Genomic DNA, 12,867 nt, shown 5'->3' on the forward strand with positions numbered 1-12,867 from the left:
AATTCCCAGGGGAATGATGGCTGAATCTAAGGTATTCCATAAATTCTCTGTGACTCTAGCTTGGCATTGCCGAATTGTTTTACCTCTTAGACACGTGAGCCATTTTTTATTTTGGTGAATTGATGAACCACTTATTTGCCGAGGAAATCATTATGTTGGGTAGATGAAGGCTCACCCTGTACACTGGAAAAAAATTTGGCTTCAGTATTTACCTGTTTCTCTCAAACCTTCAGGGATGTGGAGGCTTAATCTCTGGTTCAATAACCTGCCCTTTGGCGCCCCCTTCTGGGAGATTCACTCCCCACTGTGTGCCCCTCCCAGGGATAGAAGGGCTGGCTGGCGGACAGAAAGCTGGAGATGGGGGAAGGAGTTCACCTGCCACTCAAAGGCCCAGGTGGTAGCTGTCTGGAGGCCAAGCCTTTGACCATGCGGTCCCTCCGTCTGGAGTGCTGGTCCTCCGTGCTTCTCCTCGCAATAACCTCTTTTCTTCAATCCCACCTAAATGTTGCCTCCTAAGGAAGTTTTCCTCAACTCTCCAGGCAGACGGTGTCCCTTCCTGGGTGCCCCGTTTGTGCCACTAAATCAGCAGTGTTCACAGTGTGTCACTGTCCCCTCCACTCGTTCCCGCCCTGTGAGCTGGCCGCGTGTCCTACTCATATTGCCTGGAGAGCCCTGGCACGCTGCGGAGCCTCGAGAAATATTTGTCGGATGAGTGACTGTCCTTCATGACGGTGGAGTCTGGGGGTTCACTAATTGAGGTAGGACATGCAAGGAGATGTATTGGAGCTGTGTGTGCAGCCCCACCCAAGCCCTGGAGCTGGGAGGATGAGCTGGAGGCAGGGAGATGGATAACCTTGTGACCTCGTGTGGGTCTGAGATGCTTCAGATCAGGCTCTGAGGGAAGGTGGGTCCCTGAAACTGGCTGAGTGCATCTTAGGGAGCAAGTGCGTGTGATGTCATCCCAGGAATGCAGTGAAGGCTCAGCTGTGCTGCCCAGGAACCTGTGAGGAGTCACAACATTGGCTGCGGTAATTGGAGGCACCGAGGATGGGCAGGGAGGGGCCTGAGACAAGGTGGGCAGGAAGGGAAGGGCTGGCCCAGAGGAGGTGCTGCTCTCTCTCCCGGATTCTCCACTGTCCGCAGCTGCTCCACCTCCACATCTCTGGAGTTGGCCCTTGTCCCGCGGCCATCAAAGGGCCCCGCTGCCATGACGGACACGCCAGTCGAGGAATCCCTCTTCCAAATCATCCACAGCTACCACCAGTACGCGGCCCGGGAGGGGGACGTGGAGACCCTGTCCCTGGAGGAGCTGAAGGCCCTGCTCAGGGACAACGTGCCCCGCTTCATGGAGAGCCTGGTGCGCGGGGCCTGGGGGCAGGTGGGTGGAGTGGAGGGTGGGTTGTGGGGTTTGAAGTGAGGGTTTGGTACGGGGAGCATCTCCCAGGAGCATTTGAACTTAGGGGAGGGGAGGGCCGAGGCAGGATCAGCGGCCAGAGGGAGGACGGCCCTGGCGGCTTTTTCTCCCGAGACTCCCTGCCTGGCCCCACTCCAGCCCAAGCGTCGCTAATCCCTGAGACGCCATCCGAACCCCAAAGCCCTTTGTTGCTCTGCTTGTTTTGCTTCCCCTGAGAACAGGTCCTAACCCTTCCCTCTGCCCCTCGGCCCTGCCCAGCCTGCTCCTCGAGCCCAGCCCCTTCTCCTGGGGTCTAGCACAGCCTCCTCCTCCCCACCCCCACGCTGGGGAGGATCGATGGGTTAAAGGGGAGCCAGGAGGGACGAGGTGTGGGCAGGTAGGAAATGGAGCTTCCCCTCCCCCTCTTGTCCCAGGTTGTCTCAGACTAGCCTAGGGGCCCAGCCCCGAGTCTAGGCTGCTCAGCCACCCTGCTCAGGCCTGGAATCTCCTCTGCCATCAGGACGAGCCATGTGATTACCCGGCTCCTGGGGATGCAAGGCCAACCCGAGTGTCTGTCCTCGGTGCCATGCCCCCGGGTGAGTCAAGGCTGCTCATCCGGGACAAGCACCCCTCGTCCCTGCGGGTCTGCCTTGCCTCCCTTTGGGGAACATCAGAGGAGAGTCTGGTCCTGGGCTTATCGGAGCGCAGCCACGAGGTCACAGAGCAGGGACGGGGGGACTGTGATTAGGCCCCTGTTTCTAGGGAAACCTTTCCACCTGGGTACGGGGCCCACGGGGCAGGCACCTGGGCACAGGGCGGAGATGGCGGCCTGGGCAGGTGGGCTGAGTGAGGGGAGCCTGGGAGAGCTGCCCCAGGCAGGAGGCCTGTGCTCTGTGGGGTCAGCCAGCTCTGTGGAGGGGACAGGTTAAAGGAAGTAGCTGGTGGAGGGTGGTGGGGGGGACAGAGGGTGCCAGTCTGCCCCAGGGTGGGAGCTGCCCTCCAGGCCCCCAGCTGTTTCCTGAGGCAGTGACTTCCCTCCCGGAGGCTTTCTGAGGGCTGCACCCTGGGTCCCCGCCTCCAGCCCAATCCTGCTGAAACCTGCTTCACTGCCCCTGCCCTGCCCGGGGCTCTCCTCATCGTCGCCTGTCCTGTCTCCTCCATGCACGCTGACCATTGACCTCCTCCCTGCTGTCCCTTCCACCTCGAAAGCTCCTTTGCTCTCCTATGCCACCCCCGGTCCTGAGCCCTCAGGGCCACTGCTCTGGGACATCGGACAGTCCCAGGGCCCATGGCGGTGGCCTTCCCCCATTCTGCACTTCCCTGAGGACACAGGCCAGTTGCCATGAACAATCCTGGGCGGATGGCACGCCCTGCGGGAATCCGACCCACTGGGTGCCGACCTGCAATGGTGCTGGAGGTGCAGCCTGAGGGACAGGTGGGCGGTGACTCCACAGCTCCCGGTGTGCAGCCCCAGGCTGGGCGGCCCCTGCAGGGTGTATGTGCAGCTGGGAAGACAGGCTTAAAAGCCCCCAGCAGAGGGCAGCCCTGCTCAGCCACTAGCCGGCCAGCCAGCAAGCGGTGCCCAGTCTGCACCATCTGTCTGCCCATGCGGCCCAGGTCCAGGTGCCGGCACCCTGTGCCCCTTCTGCCTGATTCTGCCGCGCAGTGTCCTGGCCACCGAGTGAGCGAGGAGCTGTTTCCCGCGAGCCCCTGGCAGGCAGGGCCAAGTTCCTCACCAGTGGGCGGTGGAGCCGGACCATCTGCCCGGGCCGAGTGCCTGGGGGCTGGCTGACCCTCTGCCCCTCCTCAGGGCCGGGAGAAGCCATACTTCATCACCGAGCTGTTCCGGGCAGCGGACAAGGACAAGGACAACCAGATCTGCTTTGACGAGTTCCTGTACGTCCTGGGCCAGCTGCTGAGGGACTACCACCTGCAGTACCACCGGCAGCTGTGCGCCCACTACTGCGCCCAGCACAGCCTCTACTAGAGGGAGCGGGCAGCCTCCCAGGCCTGCCCCAGGAGCCACGTGACCCAGCCGGGCGGCCCAGTGGAGCTCTGCCACGCGTGTCTGCGTGTGCCCATGTGTGTGCGCAGGCATGTGCATGGGTGTGGAAGGACACCAGGGAAGGAAGAGAATAAAGCAACTTCACAGCAGTTTCTGGTGTCTCTCTCTTCATGGTTAGGGCGTCAGCCATGGGTCCAGGAGGGGAGGTTTGGATCCCCAAATAGGCGGTCATCTATTTTGGATGACAGACAGAACCCCTGGCCCCAGGAGCCCCTGTCTGAGGGGGGAGGCAGCCCCTGGCCCCAGGAGCCCCTGTCTGAGGGGGGAGGCAGCCCCTGCTCTCAGCCTCTGTCTGAGGGAGAGGAGTCTTCTCTTTGGGGAGCTGAGCCTCTGACACGAGATGCTGATCACTCCTTCAGGCACCTACATGGTGGGACGGGACAGGAGGGCAGAGGCACACTCGACATGGACCCTGGCTTGAAGGTCTCTGTCTCTGGATGAGAGCCCCAAGGATCAGTGTGCAAACGGAGCGCCTGGAAGGGGCCTGGACGGGCGGGAAGATGATGCTGGCAATTGCCTGGGGTGGCGGGGTCAGGGCCAGTCTGGGAGGTAGACCATGAGGTGGGTTTTGTGAAGTTGAGTCGGACGGGGACCAGGGCAGAGCCAACAATCCAGCCTGTTAGGGGGAAGAGCGATGAGTGGCACGTGGGTGACTGTCAATCAGGGAAGTCTTCCTGGAGGAAGGAGGGCTGGGTCTGGTTTTACTAATAAAAAATGATGATAGACGTGGTGTTTTCCAGCTTAGGGCTGCTGGTGACTCACGGATCCAAATCCTCCCTGGCCCCTGACCCCTCCCAGCTGAGCCCTGCCCCGCCCTGTCTGTGTTGTCTGTGTTTCTCTCTCCGAGAGCTCGGGAATCCGATGCAGAATCTCTCTGGGAGGGTCTCCTCTGCCTCGGGCCCTGCGAGGACTCATCTTGGTGGGTTTCTTCTCTGAGGATTGTCTGGGAACCCACGTCCTAAAGTTACTGTGGTAGAAACAATGAGTTTTAAGGGAATGATGGGCCATCATCCTCATTGCTCCCCCGTGCAGGTGATTGGGGCGGGGTGTGTGTGTGTGTGTGTGTGTGTGTGTGTGTGTGTGTGTGTGTGTCATTTAAGGGCCTTGGCTGGCTCTCTCCCAGCTGGGTCTGTGTATCACAGAGGAGCAGAAGTGCCCTGCAGGTTGAGTGGGGACCTTTGTGTCTTGTCAGTCAAGCTCTGAAGGGGGTTTTGCCTTGCTGCTCCCTGGTGGGGCCCTGTCGCCATCCCTTCCACACTTGCCCGTCTGCCAACACTTGCCTTTTGGAACTCAGCTGGGCCCCCACCCATTTCCCTCTGGACCTTCCTGCGCCCCCCGCCCCCCTGGGGCCTGAACTCCCTGTGGAGGTGTGTGTCCTGCTGCACCGCGGTGGGGCTGCTGTCTGTCCTCCACCAAGCCAGGGGCCATCCTTCCCACCGGGCCAGTGTCAGCACACAGTGGGTGGTCCGCCGTGTTGGAGGGAGGAATACAGGAACCTGCCTGGAATCCCTGTGGGCCTCGTCCTCACGTCCAGAGACCCAGGCCGTCCTTCCCGGGCCCAGGGAGGATTCTTCCTGCCCGTTTCATCGGAACCGAGTTGGGTTTCACAGGCCATTGAGTACTAAGGGGACATCTCAGCCCCGTCCTCCTCGCCTTCCTCCGGCCCCTTCCTGGGGGATTTCTTCACGGCCCTGCCTGCCAGTCCTGATTTTGTCAGCCTGGGAGGGGCCTGCTCAGATCTGTTCGGACACACACACAGGAAGGAGCTCTTTCCTGTAAATGGGGCCCCATCACCATCCCTTCCACACTTGCCCGTCTGCCAACACTTGCCTTTTGGGACTCAGCTGGGCCCCCACCCATTTCCCTTTGGACTTTCCTGCCCTCCCTGGGGCCTGAACTCCCCGTGGAGATGTGTGTCATGCTGCTCCGTGGTGGGGCTGCTGTCTGTGTCCTCCACCAAGCCAGGGGCCATGTCCTGTCACCTCCATGTCTTCCCAACAGACCCAGTTGGGAGGCACTGTTGTAAGCACTTTAAATAGTTCGACTCATTTAATAGGAACAAAAAACAGTATGTGGCCACTCTTATTATTATCTCAATTTGGAGAAGCGGAGACACGGATATATTAAATAACAAAATGTTTTATCGATTATTTCTTAAATCTATTTATATGGACACGTTTTCCTTTCTTTTTTTTATCCATCTGACCTTCTTCAGGTCCTTGATTTTTTATTCCTAAGAAAATATTTTCCTCCATAAAAAAAAAAAATCTCTTTATAAAAAAAAAGCTTCATTCACATCAGTTGACTCTGAAAGTAGCTTTGGGAGCTTATTTCGGAAGTCAAAAGCTGAGCACCCCTGGCAATGGATGGTGATTCTGGCTGTACAGGGGAAAAGTCACAGATAAGTGAGAAAAGTTCGCGACTATATTTCAAAAATATTTCAGAATAGAATCTGGTTAATGAGATAAAAAACAACAACACACGAAGCCAAGTGCAAAAAGGACCCTAGTACAGTTGGAAACAGGAACTGAAGTGCCACCAGGATTCTGTCTTTCCAGCTCTACACTGTGAGCTCCCCCTCGCACTGTGGTCTGGGTTCCTTCCCGCCGGGCGTCCGGGGCGCAGGCATCTGAAGCAGAAGCGGAGCCAGGCCGGGCACCACCTGTCACGCTTTCGGAGGTTTAGAGTCTGCACGGCATCGGTCCCGTAACAGGGGCGGCTCCGCGTAGCGGTGTCTGAGAGCCTGATGGCTCTATGTTGCCTAGAGAGCAGTTATTCCCGTGGGTCTCTGTGGCGCAATCGGTTAGCGCGTTCGGCTGTTAACCGAAAGGTTGGTGGTTCGAGCCCACCCAGGGACGCCTTTGTTATTCTTAAATTAGGCCTTGCTGGCTCCTCTCCACACCTTCTCTCTCACCCATAACCCGATAGGAGCCACTTGTCTTCTGTGTCTCTTGCACAACAGGAGATCCGCAGCCAAGGTTTTAGTAAAACAGTCCCAGGGATCCAGAAAGCTTCATTTGTTTGTCATGGTGTTTTTTTGAACACGTGCCTTATACTTTTTAAATTAAATTGTGTCCGTGATTGTGGGGTTACAAATAATGCGTCTGAGTCCCAGGCATCTCTCCTCCCCTCCCCCAGCGGTGTGGACGCCGCCCCTCCCAGGCTTCGGACCCGCGCCGCGAGGGCGGTCGGTGCTCTCGGGTCTGGACCAACGACCCAGAAACCGCTCTCCACGCCCTCCCTCCCCTCTGCTCCGATGTGCCCGACCTGTGCGCACAGGTCAAGCTCTTTTGTCTCTTCTTTGGTGTCCTCCGGTTCCTGCTGTGGTCGCTTATTTTGTTCGATCCCATTCAAGTTTAACACTTTAATCACACTTTCACGCTTCAGCAAGTACCTTAGCAAAGGCTGACGTCTTCAGGCATTTGTCTGTTTGGAAATATTGAACGTTCAACACAGGTCCCAACCATGCTTTCCGAATTGAACTGTTGAGTTCACGTGAAGATCACCCAATATAAACCACCAGGATTTCAGGACCACCACCTGGTGGAGGACCTAGACCAGTGGTTCTCAACCTTGGCTGCACATTAGAATCATCTGGGAATCTTTTTAAAATCCTGATTTCTGGGCCTCATCCTCCGGAAATTCTGTTTCGTTGTTACTCATGTTGTGGCCCCACCCCATAACAAAGAAACAGAATTTCCGGAGGATGAGGCCCAGAAATTAGGATTTTAGAAAGATTCTCAGGTGATTCTAATGTGAGAACCACAGCCTTAGAGATAGATTTTAAAGCATTGCAGCTGCAGCCCTCAGTTAATTAAGCTCCACTTATTAGGAAGGTCTGCAAGGCAAATTCTCATGGCCCTCACAGCAGCCAAACCCAGAATAGATGTAAGGCCGCACAAAAGTATTAGCAGTCAGCAAGTACCGGGAGTAGAGAAAAGGGCAGTGATGGAGCTGTTGCTTCTCCTTTCAGTTCTGTGAAAGCTCAGGTCACACCACCGCTTTTTCCCCTCTGTTTTCAGTTTCAGTTATAAGTGGCAATAAGGAATTAAGTGGACTCAAGAGCCACAGGTGTGATTACCTCTGTGCCGGGGGCTTGTGAAAATGAGGGTCCTGCAAATCTGATATAGGAAATGGCCTTTCCCCATCTGAGTTTTTTTCTTCTTCTTTTTAAAAAAATATACTTTTATTTATTTCAGAGAGGAAGGGAGAAGGAGAAAGATAGAAACATCAATGATGAGAGAGAATCATTGTTTGGCTGCCTCCTGCACGCCCCACACTGGGGATTGAGCCTGCAACCTGGGCACGTGCCCTGACGGGGAATCGAACCTTGACCTCCTGGTTCATAGGTTGACGCTCAATTACTGAGCCACCTTGGCCGGGCCCCAGCTTAATTTTCTAAACTGAGCCAAATGCCCTCTGTTTGAGCTAGGATAACCATATTCCTAACTAAAGCCAGGAGAATGTGGACGAAAGGGGCCACATGCTAACCTGACAAGCTCAGAGGAGGCCTGCATTGCAGTCTTGCAAACTCAGAGACCTAAAATAACCACAAAAGATAGTCTGGCCGAAACCGGTTTGGCTCAGTGGATAGAGCGTTGGCTTGCAGACTGAAGGGTCCCGGGTTCAATTCCGGTCAAGGGCATGTACCTGGGTTGCAGCCACATCCCCAGCAGGAGATGTGCAGGAGGCAGCTGATCGATGTTTCTAACTCTTTTCCTTCCTCTCTGTAAAAAATCAATAAAATATATTTAAAAAAAAAGATGGTCTGGAGATTAAGTATTTAACTACAAACGGCTTATAGTGGGTAGTCATGTTCTAGGCCAGTATTTTCCCTGACAAAGATCAACTTAGATCTTTACTGAGCCCATTTGTCTTTTTGCCCCTAAGATAACATATCTGTCAAATGTCTGGGTAACTTGTAACTTCCCTTTTTCCCCCCCGGACCCCTCAGGGCACAACCAATGGCACCAGGACATTCCCTCATTGTTATCAAGTTAATCATCAGTAACTGTTAACTAAGTTAAACTATCCTGTATCCATCTGTGTAAAAGAAGCATATGTCCATCATTTCACTTTTAGCCCATCCCAGAGGTCTCTCCCCGGCCCCTTTGCTTTATCCCACCTCCTTAATCTGTTACCAATGAATTTCATGTAACCCACTTACGTATTTTCCTTTTGATGGTAAATTTATAAAAACAAGGTATGAACTCCCCATTCTCCAGAGCATTATCTCAATTCGTTGAGGTTCTGCTTCCTGGCATATGTCAACAGTTTGGCTCAAATAAACTCACAAAAATTCTTTACAGGTTTCAATGTGTGTTGTTGTTTTTTTACGTTAACAAAAATAATGATATGATCTTAGGAAATTCTTGAACTCTTAGACTTCTAATTTCATTTGTTTCATTTCGTCTCATAGACCATAGTTTTTGAAACTGTAGAGACCGGACTCAAGTGTGGGCCATGTTGGGGACTTCAATGTCTCTAAGATCAAAAACACCAACACTTGAATCTAGAAGTGAGTAGTGGAATGGGAAAAGATATGGTTATGACTTAGGAACCACCTCAATGCTCCCTTCCTTCCTTCCAAGACAGTGTTCAACAGAAAACCTTGACATAAACCAGGCATTACACCTGTGCTGTAGCATCCTCATGGAGTCAGGTGCGAAGGAGGGCGGTCAGAGGATCCAGTCTGGAATGCTCTCTTGAATAGGGCCTTATGGAGTTCTATCCTGATGTCTTAAATTGTAAAGAAAATTTGTTCCTTTTGACTACACAAAGCCTGCGCTCACCCTCTGACAAGTCAGAAGATAATACAACACTTACTACCCCTACCAAGTGCTAAGCCATAAATGCTTTATTTCTTGCCTCTCACTACACCTCTATTGCCAGGATCAAATTTTCCCCAGAAAGAACCTGGCTTTGACTAAATTTCGGCTGCTTCCACTTCCACATGATAAAGCTGCTAATTGCCTGAGAAAAGACTCCTGAGTTGCAGTGCAGAGGGAAGCATACTTGGGTCAATTAGCAATAATTCTGTTTCTATTAAATCTTATAGTTATTATATCACTACTGCACAAAACCAGACTTGGTTCTAGTTTACGTGTCTGCACCATTAATTAACTTTTTGATGATAATCAAGTTACTTGACCCCTTTTAGCTTTATTTCTCAAAGATAAAATGGAGATCATAGTAAGATGTTCTCATCTAGGGAAAAATGTTGGAGTATTCCAGCCCTGTTTAGATGGATGACTCTGCTTGAATTTTTGTTATCCTGCCTTTAAAATAAGTTTTGTTTTCACTTCCTGCTAAGAAACAGCCTAGAGGCTATTTCAGGAAGAGAAATTAAGCTGTGGTGGCAAGAAACAAGTTACACTATGAGTAAAAGCCAACCTCACCCATGTAGACTGGATACAACCATAAAAAACAGTCACTGTGCAGGAATTTGCAAGGATTAAGGCCACTTATGTGATCTTTATGATTCTCACAAGTGTAAGATTTTCATTCAAATAACTTTTCCCATGACAAAATTTTGCTGAGCCCATCAATCCACACCCACCTAACCCCTAGTATTTCGGAGAGCTGAGAGCTTTTGCAAGTTCAGAAAAACTGGTCTGACTTCCACAAACCTTGATCACAGAGTGAAGGTTACTTATTGTCTGGATTGTGGGGGAGGAGCTGTAGTCACGAGAATGGAAGCTTCCAGCTGAAAAATAGTATTGCATTGGAAAATGTTCTTCAAACTGTCCATTTTACTCACAGCAACATTTCCTTGCCAGCACTCCAATATGCCACCTCTCATTGGTTATTACAAGGAAAACATCACCACCATTTTCATCATTAATTCCTCAGAATATTGAGGGACAGAGCTATATTACTCACAGTAAAGTTCTTTTTTTAAAAAAATATATTTTATTGATTTTTTTACAGAGAGGAAGGGAGAGGGATAGAGAGTTAGAAACATCGATGAGAGAGAAACATCGATCAGCTGCCTCCTGCACACCCCCCACTGGGGATATGCCCGCAACCAAGGTACATGCCCTTGACCGGAATCGAACCTGGGACCCTTTAGTCCCTAGGCCAATGCTCTATCCACTGAGCCAAACCGGTCAGGGCCACAGTAAAATTCTTAGAGAAATTCTGGGTTATGTTGTTATAAAGGAGGTTATTTATTCATTTTTTTGGCATATCTGTCTAATGTTGAAAGAATTGATAGTGTGCAGATAGTCAGCATATTCATAGATAGATTTGCCATAAGTTGAAATAGTTTGGGGGAAAAGGTGATAAAATAGAGGAACAGAAAACATTCTACACATTAGGATTCCACAGCCGTGAACTTTTGGTAATATTCCGTTGCCACTGCCGAGAGCATGGAATTGGTGAAAGGATTCTCCTCTATTTCATCTTGGTGATTATCTTTATAATTTCTTATATGAAAAACATATAAGATACACTTGTAGGAGAATCACTAAGAATAGATATAGTGTGTAAAAATTACAAATGACGAGAAGAGGGAAATGGAAAAAAGAAAAAATCGCAAACAATATAAAAAACTCAATTTAAAAAGTCAAGGAAATTTAAAACACTTATCAGTAACCAATAATTGAGACATTATAAATCCACATTTATGGGTTTGGCTAAAATAGTACTTAGGATAACAAAGAAACTCTTATGTTAAAAGTGAATACAGGCTAAAATTGATAACCTAAGCATGAAACTTAAAATTAGAAAAAGGATAGAAAAAAATCCAAAGAAAGAAGAAGGAAGATAATAAAGATAAGAGCAAAATAATGAAAATATAAAACCCAAGATACAATATATGTAATCTGCAAAGTTTAAAGTTGGTTCTTTGAAAAGACTAATAGCATTGACAAACTTCTGGTGAAATTTATGATAAATATAAGTGCAGAAATATTAAGTACAAAACACTAACAAGTCAAATCCATCAGCACTGAAAAATTTCTAATAAATCATGATAAAATTAGATTTACTCAGAAATGTAAGTTTTTTTTAAACAGCAGATAATCTATAAATATAATTAGCCACATTAATAGATTTAAGGAGAAAAAGTATCTTCTCAATTTTTCGAGAAAAAGCATTCAGTGAAATGATTTAGCAAACTTAGAAAGCATCATTTCCTAAAAAAATGTATCTTCCAAAATCCTACAGAAAATAGTCATATATGTATTGAAAAGGAAGAAATAAAGCTCTATAACAATTAAAGATAATATGAATGTCTACCAAAAAGACATGAGAATCTGCAATTAAATAATCTGGAAAACATTTTAAGTATTCTATATAATAAAAGGCTAATATGCAAATCGACCTAACAGTAGAACAACTGGTTGCTATGATGCACACTGACCACCAGGGGACAGATGCTCAATGCAGGAGCTGCCCCCAGTGGTCAGTGTGCTCCCACAGGGGGAGCACCGCTCAGCTAGAAGCCTGGCTCACGGGAGCACAGTGGAAGTGGCAGAGCCTCTCCTGCATCTGCAGCAGCACTAAGGATGTCTGATGGCACTAAGCCGTCAGTCAGATATCCCCTGAGGGCTGCCAGACTGCAAGAGGGGGCAGGATTGAGGGGACCCCCCACCAGGGCATGAATTTTGTGCACCGGGCCTCTAGTCTGGATATAAAATCATTGCTCCCTAAATCAACTGCATTTCCATTACACCATAAGCAGACATTTAGAAATTACAAATTTTAAATTACCATTTGAATTAGCAAAGATCACACACACACACACACACACACACACACCTCTAAGAAGAAATCCCATAAGATCTGTCCAAGAGATATATGGAGAAAACTATGCAACTTATGAATGCTATGAAAGGAACACCAAAAAATTGATTAGATATACCAAATTTATGGTTTGAAAAACTCAATGACAGCCCTGACTGGTTTGGCTCAGTGGAGCATCGGCCTGCAGACTGAAGGGTTCCGGGTTCGATTCTGGTCAAGGGCATGTAACTTGGTTGCGGGCACATCCCCAGAGGGAGATGTGCAGGAGGCAGCTGATCGATGTTTCTCTCTCATCGATGTTTCCAACTCTCTATCCCTCTCCCTTCTTCTCTGTAAAAAATCAATAAAATATATTTAAAAAAAAACAAACTCAATGACATAAAGATACAAATCCCTCCCCAAATTAATTTACATATTAATGTTATTTCTAATTCAAAGCCCAACAAATATTTTTAAATGAGCAGAAACACAAGAATAACTCTGATACTCCTGAAGATGGGTAAATTAGAGAGACAGGCACTACCAACCGTAAGTTAACATGTCCTGTAAAGCCTGTCAACAAACGGGTCACTGCCACCAGCCCAATGCCTGTAGGGAGCGGCTATGGGGTTAAGCCTCGGACTGACTGGTTGGCCAAGCCACAAACAGTCCGAGGTTTGGG

At 49.7% G+C, this 12,867-nt stretch overlaps 1 protein-coding gene and 1 non-coding gene across 6 annotated transcripts; both read left to right on the forward strand.

Moving 5' to 3' along the window:
- The first annotated feature begins 616 nt into the window (after nucleotides 1-616).
- Nucleotides 617-3,547, forward strand: LOC106698230 (protein S100-A15A). 5 transcript variants are annotated; one of them, XM_023759212.1, is made up of 3 exons: nucleotides 617-1,357; nucleotides 1,914-1,989; nucleotides 2,603-3,190. In XM_023759212.1, exons 1-3 carry the CDS (start codon nucleotides 1,208-1,210, stop codon nucleotides 2,737-2,739), a joined length of 363 nt encoding a protein of 120 aa, XP_023614980.1. In that variant the 5' UTR covers nucleotides 617-1,207; the 3' UTR covers nucleotides 2,740-3,190. The 5 variants fall into 5 exon arrangements, 4 of the variants coding, with proteins under 4 accessions (XP_023614980.1, XP_023614979.1, XP_023614982.1 ...); XM_023759214.1 differs by lacking the exon at nucleotides 2,603-3,190 and adding an exon at nucleotides 3,204-3,547 and having other exon boundaries at nucleotides 623-1,357; XR_002830817.1 differs by having other exon boundaries at nucleotides 1,828-3,190.
- A 2,695-nt stretch (nucleotides 3,548-6,242) lies between these two features.
- Nucleotides 6,243-6,316, forward strand: TRNAN-GUU. Its single transcript has one exon. It is a non-coding gene; the product is annotated as a tRNA-Asn (tRNA).
- The last annotated feature ends 6,551 nt before the right edge of the window (nucleotides 6,317-12,867 follow it).

This window comes from Myotis lucifugus, unplaced genomic scaffold (assembly GCF_000147115.1).
Source record: "Myotis lucifugus unplaced genomic scaffold, Myoluc2.0 scaffold_151, whole genome shotgun sequence".
In the NCBI taxonomy this organism is placed as follows: domain Eukaryota; kingdom Metazoa; phylum Chordata; class Mammalia; order Chiroptera; family Vespertilionidae; genus Myotis; species Myotis lucifugus.

Excerpts from the sequence above, each read along its gene's own strand:
- LOC106698230 (XM_023759211.1), top strand. The coding sequence starts at position 1,208 with ATGACGGACACGCCAGTCGAGGAATCCCTCTTCCAAATCATCCACAGC. Across the intron at positions 1,358-1,913 it reads CCCGCTTCATGGAGAGCCTG|GACGAGCCATGTGATTACCC; the intron begins GTGCGCGGGGCC and ends CTCTGCCATCAG.